Below are 9688 nucleotides of genomic sequence, written 5' to 3' on the forward strand. Positions count from 1 at the left end.
GTGTAGATTTGGTATGCGCAGTCACCAGATCTGAACCCCATTGAGCTGTTGTGGGAGCAGCTTGACCGTATGACCGTTGGCAAGAAGTGCCCATCCAACCAATCCAACTTGTGGGAGCTGCTTCTGGAAGCGTGGGGTGCAATTTCTCCAGATTACCTCAACAAATTAACAGCTAGAATGCCAAAGGTCTGCAATGCTGTAATTGCTGCAAATGGAGGATTCTTTGACGAAAGCAAAGTTTGATGTAAAAAAGATCTTATTTCAAATACAAATCATTATTTCTAACCTTGTCAATGTCTTGACTCCATTTTCTATTCATTTCACAACGTATGGTGGTGAATAAGTGTGACTTTTCAGGAAAACACAAAATTGTTTGGGTGACCCCAAACTTTTGAACGGTAGTGTGTGTATATATATATAAAATGTATCTGAGGTTGTACAGTGAAATAAAGGGTGGTGTTCCCTACAACAGTAGTTTTTGTGTAAATATAAATAACTGAAAATGGCCTGTTGTTTTATTTAATGTGCTCTAACAGACCTTTTATTATCTGCTGTATGTCGGGCTTTTTAAGGGAACACAATCTTTCAGTTCTTTGTCCAACCCTGTGTTATAAATGATTAATAAATTACCTTCATAATTATCATTTCTAATAACTGATCTGTGGCACTGTGAAGAACAAACTGTGTGAGCCAATCAGAACCTCAGGAGTCCACCTGTGCTCAGGGTCAGCAGGCGGATCAGGTGTGACTATCAGCACCATCATACCTGCAGGTACTTTCACACAACACTGCACAGCTGTTTACATTCAGCGCTGCCTCGTTTATTATATAAACTTCACAGTCTTTATGTTTTGTTTTTGTTGTTTTGTGGATCTACAGCAGACGTCAGACTCGGTAAAGGAATCTGAATCTGACTGAATGCGTTTCACTCGTTTACATTCTGATAATAAAATCTATAATAAATAAATGAGTTTCAGGCATTTTCCTGTTTCTAATCTGAGAGCTGCTGGTTTGTGAAATTGTTTAGGTTCAGTTTGTAAAATCGGAGTCTGTAAAGGAACATGTAACTTCTGGAAGTATAAAGTATTATTATCAAGTAAAGTATGAGTACCTCAAGATAGTACTTGGTGCAATATTTGAGTAACTGTACTGACAAATGTACTTTCCACGAGTAGTTGTGTCCTTTACATTTAATCCCAATGAGAAGCAGCACAGAAACACTTAAAGATCAGATATAAAATAATAAAAACATGTGAATCAAAGCAGCAGGTGAGCTCGTCTGTTCCTGCTGTTTCACATTTACAGGTTAAAGAAAGAAACATGATCCTGTTTAATCAGCTGATGTTGCATTTAGGCTCCAGTTATCATGTCGTTTTAATAAAAACAGAAAACAAACGTGCTGGTTCTTTTCAATAATGATTATAATTATAAGGCTGAGTGCAAATCTACTTAATGATGTTTAAATCAGGAATACTTTAATGATCCCTGAGGGGACGCGACGCTCATCCAGACATTAAAGAAATATAAATAATAATAAAGAAGTTGGCAAGTAGAAAATAGAATAAAACATATAAATAGGAGTAGGAATATGTACAGTACTACAGTGTGTGACAGACGTGCAATGAGTAAATAATGAGTACTGATAGTGCTGAGAGGTTAAATACTCAGATGTGCAGTATTTGGACAGAGTAAACCAGAGTACTGATATTAGTAAAGTACTGCACAACATGCAGCTTCTGTCCTGAGACAATAAAAAAGGTGAAACTAAATATCCAGAGTGGGATGATGCTGCTGGACGAGACGCCGAGGTCAAGTCCTGAATCTCTGCAGCAGCTTCTGGCTGAGACACGAAACACAGGCTGCAGTGTTTCTGTCACACAGGAGGAGAGAATCTGCTGCTCACTGAGTGATTAAAGTGATGACACCTGCAGATATGTGACGTTAAACTCGTGGTTAACGTTGTGAAACCTTCGTAGTTTAGAAAAAGACGTGCTCTGGGTTAAAGTTGCACATATTTACCGTTAATTGTTGTGTTTCTATATTTTGTCAATTTATATATTTATGTTCACGATATAAATATTCTTCTGCACGACACAAACCCTGAATAGTGCACATGTAAATATCTCCCTGTTGTTCTTTCTCTGCAAATAGTTGTATTATTTTACTCTATTATTCTTATATAACTTGCTTTTGTTTATTCCATATTTATTTATGTCAACTGTATGTTTGTACCTCATCGCCGAAGCAAATTCCTCATATGTGTAAAAACTCCTTGGCAGTGAATCTCCTTCTGATTCTGAAATAGCCTAACTATGTTATGTTCTTTAAAATAATTTATAAATACCGTTAACTCTAACTTTGTTTCACACGGGACTCGAACCCCGGTCTCCTGAGTGAAACTCCGTAGAGGCTCTTTGATCGTGTGGCCCTGCTCGCCACTAGAGGTCGCATCCTCACAATACGGGTCGTAATGAGCTGCTGGGCTCGCTGGATGGGCGGGGCCAAACACGACTGCTAACAAGCTAATCTGCTAGCATGTTTTCTGTCATCTGAGTTTTTATTGGGGCCTAATGAAGAAGTGAATTTTGAAAATGACGTTTGTTGTCTGGATCATTAATCGTTAGTAACAGTAACTTCGCCTCTTGGTTGTTTTCTGATTGTGAAGCTGCCGGAAGTCTGAAACATTCAGAGGGATCGAACTGGTCCATGAGTTCTGTTTCCAGAGGGCGGCTCCTGCTGCAGGGTCATAAAACTATAAACAAGAAATGTTTTACAAACGTTCAGGTTTTTGGTACAAATAACTCTTGTGTGTTCAGGCAAATATAAATATTTACAGTTAGAGGACGTGAAACCTTTAAATTGCACAGAGACGTGTTGGGTGCTTGAGTTTGTGTTTTTGAAACTAAAAATTAAAACGAGATTCAAATTTAAAATGTTTCCAAAATTAATTTAATAAAAAAAGAAAGAGCCCCCTGGTGGTTTGGAGCACCAACATCATTTCTTAAATATCATCTATGCAGGCCTGTTTAATGTAAAGGTCAGAAAGTTTATGTTTACAGGTTGAATATGAATTATATTAATTATTAAGTTAAGAATAAACTATACGTTCTAATTTAATGACAGACTTTTATTAATATTGTATAAATATTAAAGTTATTTATTAATTTTTTCCCTTTAGGCCTTTAAAGTGAATCCTTTAAATATCTGCAGCTGTATTGATAACAGATTATTTATAGATGCACCTGTCTGTTAATTCTCTGAACAGTTCGATCTGCTCATGAACGCATCATCATTTAAACTCGTTCTTCTTTTACAATCTAAAGTCTGAGACATTAATTATTATTTCTCATCCAGCAAATCAGGGCCGAGCCGCTGAGCCAATCAGGAGGCCCCCCTAAATACAGGCGGCCCTACGTCACCGCCAGGTCAGCCAATCGGGACAGAGACCCCCCCCCCCCACCGCTGCTCTCCGTTTCCTCCTCTCAAAGTTTGGACTTTGGAGCTCATAGACAGGAGGACCGGATGATGTTTTATTATCTCACAGAACTTCTTGAACTCAGTAGAGAACGGGTCTTTTTGTCGTCCTGGTCTGGAGGAGGACCTGGATCCGGGTCTGTCTGCGGGGGAAGCTGACCTCTTTCTGGTGCTTTTCTTGCAAGTGGAAGATTTTGGGTTTTCCGCCGGAGCCTGAGATGGGTTTTGTATGTGACCCCAGAGAAGAGCGGGTTTCTGTTTAGTTCTTTCTGGACTCTATCAGGCGCGCGGGGCCCTAAAGACCCGGAGAAACCTGCTCCAGTCCTTCCGGATCCTCCAGAGAAGTGGTAATGTTAGCCGTGGGTCAGATGGACGGGTCCCGACAGAGCGCCTTCCTCCTCAGTACCCCCCCTTTGGCAGCTCTGCACAGCATGACCGAGATGAAGACCCCGCTGTACCCGGCGTACCCGCTCTCCTCCACCGGCCCCAACTCCTCTACCTCACCGGCCACCACCTCTCCCAACCCGGGCGGCATGGCCGTGTCCTCCCCGGGGCTCAAGAGCTCCACGGGGCTGTCCTCCGGGCTCGGCTCCCCGCAGCTGTGCTCCTCCGCCACCCCTCACGGAATAAACGACATCCTGAGCCGGCCCACCGCCGCCTCCTCCGCCGGCGCCACGGTCTCCGTGGCCGCCGCCGCCGCCTCCTCCTCGGCGGGGATCCTGTCCGGGCTGCCCCGGTTCAGCAGCCTCAGCCCGCCGCCGCCTCCCGGACTTTACTTCAGCCCCGCGCCGCGGCGGTGGCGGTGGCTCGGTACCCGAAGCCCCTGACGGAGCTGCCGGGCAGGACGCCGATCTTCTGGCCGGGAGTCATGCAGAGCCCGCACTGGAGGGACGCCAGATTTGCGTGTTCACCGCGTAAGTGTGTGCGGGGTCTCAGGAAGCAACGGGGTTTTAAAAAAGGCTGTTTAATCCTGTCAGAGCAGAATAAAATAATCTGTGTGATCTGCTGAGTGCTGTAATGTTGTGGAGGCCGGTGCAGCATTAGGAGGTGTAGCTCAGACTTGTCATGCCTTTATCTTGTTATATTTCAGATCATAACTCCGTGTTACTGGACAAAGACGGGAAAAGGAAACACACGCGCCCCACGTTTTCTGGACAGCAAATATTCGCGCTGGAAAAGACTTTTGAACAGACTAAATACCTGGCGGGGCCGGAGAGAGCCCGGCTGGCCTACTCCCTGGGCATGACCGAGAGCCAAGTCAAGGTAGAGATCCAGCATTTAAAAATAAGAAAACCTCAGCTCCTCCTCTTCAAGCGCAGAGAAACATATTTGTTCTTTATGTTTTTCACTTGTAAAAATCAGTTTTCTCCACAGTGACAATCCTTTTTTTTTTTTTTTTTACACCTTTTTTAAAATTAAAATGCTGCAAATTAATTAATAATCTGATTAATTTCAGGTTAAATTAATCGTAAATGCTGGAATATATTTTGGTTTATTAATATTCAAATTAACGCAATTTTCTTTTTTCCGTTTGCGCTAAAAATCTTTTAACGCAGGAGGCCTTTCTGACATTTAGTTGCTCCCATAATGCATCATGTTTATTTCTTGCACCTGCCTTTATTTTTTGTGTGTAGCTATTTTTTATCTTTTGTGCAGGACGTTGTTTTGTTTTTGTTTTTTTTCGCTCTAGAAATGACGTTTAATTGTTTTATTGTTTACCCTGAAATTATTTCCAGATTTCTTTAAATGGAGAATAATTCTGCAGCATGAAATATAAATAGTTTTTGCGTGAATCCTGCAGACTTTCAGCCTGTTAACCTTGTGTGTGTGTGTGCAGGTCTGGTTTCAGAACAGACGGACTAAGTGGAGGAAAAAGCACGCGGCGGAGATGGCCACCGCCAAGAAGAAGCAGGACTCGGAGACGGAGAGGCTGAAGGGGACCTCGGACAACGAAGAGGAGGACGACGACTACAACAAGCCCCTGGACCCGAACTCGGACGACGAAAAGATCACCCAGCTGCTGAAGAAGCACAAGCCGGGCCCCGCGCTGCTGCTGCACACGTCGGAGAACGAAAGCTCGTAACTCCGCGGGCATGAACCGGACTCTCGGAGCCGGACTCTCGGAGCCGGACTCTCGGAGCCGGACTCTCGGAGCCGGACTCTCCTGCTGCAGACTGCTTTATTTCTGGAGGCCGGTGTCCGGACAGACTGAGGAGCTGGACTAACATGTTAAGGCCCCAAAAACAGAAGGACTGGACTCAGAAGACTGAACTTGTAAATAGAAGCGTGAGTTGTGTCCGACAGAAACGACCTGCTGTGAATAAGTTCCGTGTTTCTGTGCAGACCCCAGATCAGCTGAAAACACCCGCAGTTTATTTCGTTTTCTATTTCAGTAAGTCCTCCTCCAGCGGGGCCGCGAAGGCCTCCTCACACATCAGTCTCAAATTAGGAGGGAGACCCTGAACGCACCACACGCACCTGTACAGACACGCGAAGCGGCAGAAATATTTCCTCTCACACACGTTTTTATTTATATGTTTTAAGTTGTGACTGGCGCCTGCGCAGTGGTGTATCAAAGCAGGTTAATGTAATGCACTTTTATTTAATAAAAAACTCAAATGTTTGCTTGTTGTTTTGACAACAGAGGTGGTAATTAATACAGGTGTTTAATTAATTAATGACGAGCAGAGCAGCCGATACATCACCTGCCTTAATCCATTAATCTAATCAATATTCACCATTTAACTCCTTTCTATTTCTACTGCGATCGAATATTTTACTAGCAGAGCTATTATTATCAACTATTATTATTATCATGACAGGAGCTGCTGCTGTGTCTGATTTGATTTTCGGCGCGCTCCGTTTTTGGCGTTAAATTTAAACTTTAAAACATTTTGAAGATGATTTTGATGAAAAGAGAAAGAGAAAAAAAAATCAGCATTTAAATAAATTAACAAACACATTTTAAAACATGTCATATAAAAACAGTGACAGGCTGAAACTGAAGTGTTCATGAGGAGGTAAAAAACGCACCGAAGCGACCGAAGTTCCGGTTCTGCTGCTGACGTTCAACGGCTCACACCTGGGTCCAGGTGTACCTGGCTGCTGCAGCAGGAAGTCAGGTGCCTGAATCTGTGGCCGAAACTGTTTATGAACAAATATACAAGATATTAAACGAAAAAAGTGAAGCTGGTTGAGATTTCAGTTCTTCTCTCCGCGGCCCCGCAGCTCCCCCGCTCCGGGCTGTTTCTGTGAGTCTGGGACTTTAATCACCCGAAGAGTCACTATTGACTGTATTTCTTCATTGGAATTAAACCACACGGGAACAAAAAAGCAAAATTAATCCCATGTTTTAGCTTAAATGTGTTTTTAATTGTAGGCCCTAGTACGTGGGAACTTTGACACAAACTGGACTTGAAACACAGAAATTAGCATAAATCTGTTACACAGATTAACGAAATAATTCATGTTTAATCTAAAAGTCATTCCCACACAGAAACAGGAGCTGCAGAGACTCTGCCTCCCTGCTGGACCTTTCTAACGAACAAAACCTCCAATAACAGAAATCCAGATAAACCTTTTTATGATTTTGGAGCTTTAATGCTGAAAAAAGTCCCGCGTTAATCACAGAAAATACATTTTATTGTGTTTATTATAGTTTTACAGCCGGAGAACACAATTTTTATTAGTTTGGTCTTCTGATATATTTGGAATAATAACAGAATAATTTAGAGTTGAGTGTTTTACACCTTCAGGCCTCATATTTGTCCTCTAACCTGATGCCCAATAACACAAACTCACAGCGAACAAATCAATCAGCTGCCTGTTCACAGCAGCTGATTTAAATCCGATCTAAATATGAATTATAATTAATTAAATTAAGCTAACAAAACATAATCTGATGTGTTTCCGTCGTCCTCGGCCCTTTTCTTCGTGTTCTTCTGCAGTTCCTTGGTGACTGAATGAAACTCTTCTTCACGAGTAGAAACACTGAGGTCGTTTTCAACTCAAAATGATTTTCAGATTAAAACGAGTCTGACAGATGAGAGGAGCTCGTCATCATCTCAGGACCCCTGAGCTTTATCGTGTGACCCTTCAGAGGGCTCCGCCCCTAAGGTTGGGATCCGCTGTCACCCCAGGAGGGTCTGTATGAGGACAGGGGAAGAAACTGAATAGGCTATGTAATTAAATTAATATGTCGTTGTTTTGCCAGAATCATACTGAGAACAAAAGCAGCTGATCACATGATCATCACTGAGCTGAAACAATCTGTTGATTAATCGATTAGGTTATTGGCAGAAAATAAATGTGCAACTATTTTGATATTTGATGGATATTTTTTTTTTTTTTTGACAGAATGAGAGCGAGGCCACACGTCCGGGATAAACTCCAAGACATCATACAAAGAGTCCTGTAGAGAATAAATATCGTATTTATATAATAAAACAAACAGAACATCAGTGACATTTATATAAAACTCAGATGAGAAACTCAAACTCCCAGCAGCCCCGCTGAGCTTCTCTAATGGTGCTGGTTATTTACTGAACATGAGGTGGAAACTTACTCCGGTCTGAAGGAACAAGCCTCCATGTTGGTGCTGAGCCCCCGTCTGAGAGCCTGGGAGGCCCTCAGGGGCCCTGATGAACCACACTGAGGTCATTAATTATTGGCAGAATAATCGATAATATTAGTTGAAGCCCTGATATTTCACGTGTGGAAGCAAATAAATACATTTTCTCAAACACTGCACTTAAATACATTTTTGAGGTACTTCTACTTTACTATTTTACGTTGCTTTCTGCTTCTGTCGCTCAAAATATTATCAGCTAATAAATGATGATGTCATTTTACAGATGAAGCTTCTCTGAACATGAAGACATTAAAATGAGCTCCACCTCCACACATGAACGCATCAATAACTTAATTAATATAACATAATATCTATATTTATTGTTAATATTATTAATATGCATAAGAAATATAAAATAAACATAAAATATATAAAACATATAAATATAAAATAGAAATGTGTTTCAGTTTACTACAGCATGTGACAGAAGTGTGATGAATAAACAGTAATAATGATGATGATGATGATGAAGAGAGCTGCAATGAATCTAAATATTAAAAGTTGCAGTGCTAGGATACAAGTACTGCACTTTAATTAATTAGCTGTATTAAATAAGTAGGCTACAAGTTTTAGTTTCTCGGTCCGACTCTCTGAGGGACGAGTTTGATGCTGGTGTGTTTTGGAGGGTCATGTCTTTAATGAGTACTTTTACTTTTAGTACTCTAAGTACATTTTGATGCTAATACTTTTATTCAGTAAAATCTGGCCTGCAAGACATTTACTTGTACCAGAGTATTTCTACAAGGTGGTTTTACTACAGAATTAAGAATCCACCTCTGTGCCAGAACGTCAACATCTGAAACCAGGACATTAAAAACTGGAACCAAAAATAATCAGCAACTAATTTAATGAATAAATCTGTAATAATAAAAAAAAAAATCTTTCTCCGGTGACAGTGTCTGTTTTATATTTATATATATATGTTATATATAAATATATATATATATATATATGTTTCATATCTCAGTAAACTGAACGTCACCTTTGGACTCAAAATGGCATTTCCCCTTTTTAAAGACAATTTATAGAAAAACAAATAGGCTTTTTTCACAACTTCACTCACATCACAATGAAACTTTACATTTATAAACATAAAAAGAAGCTTTTTTAAATTAAAATTCTGTTTTTCAAAGGAGGTATTTCATCATTAAATAAATATGTGCTGATTTCACACAAATCCATTTTCCAGCACCACTGGATTTTAATGGTTTTTATGTGGATTTGTTTTGGTTTTATCGTGATAATATACCATATATTTGATATATTTACATAATGGTTTATCAAAATATTCAAAAAGTACCACCAACATGTGTAGGGGGCCCTTTTTCACCCACATACATATTCACAGATAAAATTCCACATAAAATGAGAATGATAGAGTACATTTCTAAAAACCTCTGTAAATGTAAATGTAAAGTTATGATGATCTAACGGCCTTGTTGGGCGAGGAAAATGACTTGACGGACAGGAAACATGTCAGTTTTAGAAAACGTCACTTAGCATAAACATTACTGGTTGTCACACGAACACATCTCATGTAGATTTATCTGATACCTGGACTAGGCAACATTGTGCTCCAGGAAA

General features: G+C 40.6%; 1 protein-coding gene across 1 annotated transcript; it reads left to right on the top strand.

Annotated features, from left to right (window-relative positions):
• The first annotated feature begins 3510 nt into the window (after positions 1-3510).
• Positions 3511-6097, top strand: nkx6.1 (NK6 homeobox 1). Its single transcript, XM_046066993.1, is given in 4 exon segments — positions 3511-4257; positions 4260-4388; positions 4565-4737; positions 5312-6097. Coding segments are annotated over 4 exon segments (981 nt in total). The 5' UTR covers positions 3511-3824; the 3' UTR covers positions 5558-6097.
• Positions 6098-9688: the final 3591 nt, after the last annotated feature.

Source organism: Micropterus dolomieu, linkage group LG13 (genome assembly GCF_021292245.1).
Source record: "Micropterus dolomieu isolate WLL.071019.BEF.003 ecotype Adirondacks linkage group LG13, ASM2129224v1, whole genome shotgun sequence".
NCBI classification, from domain to species: domain Eukaryota; kingdom Metazoa; phylum Chordata; class Actinopteri; order Centrarchiformes; family Centrarchidae; genus Micropterus; species Micropterus dolomieu.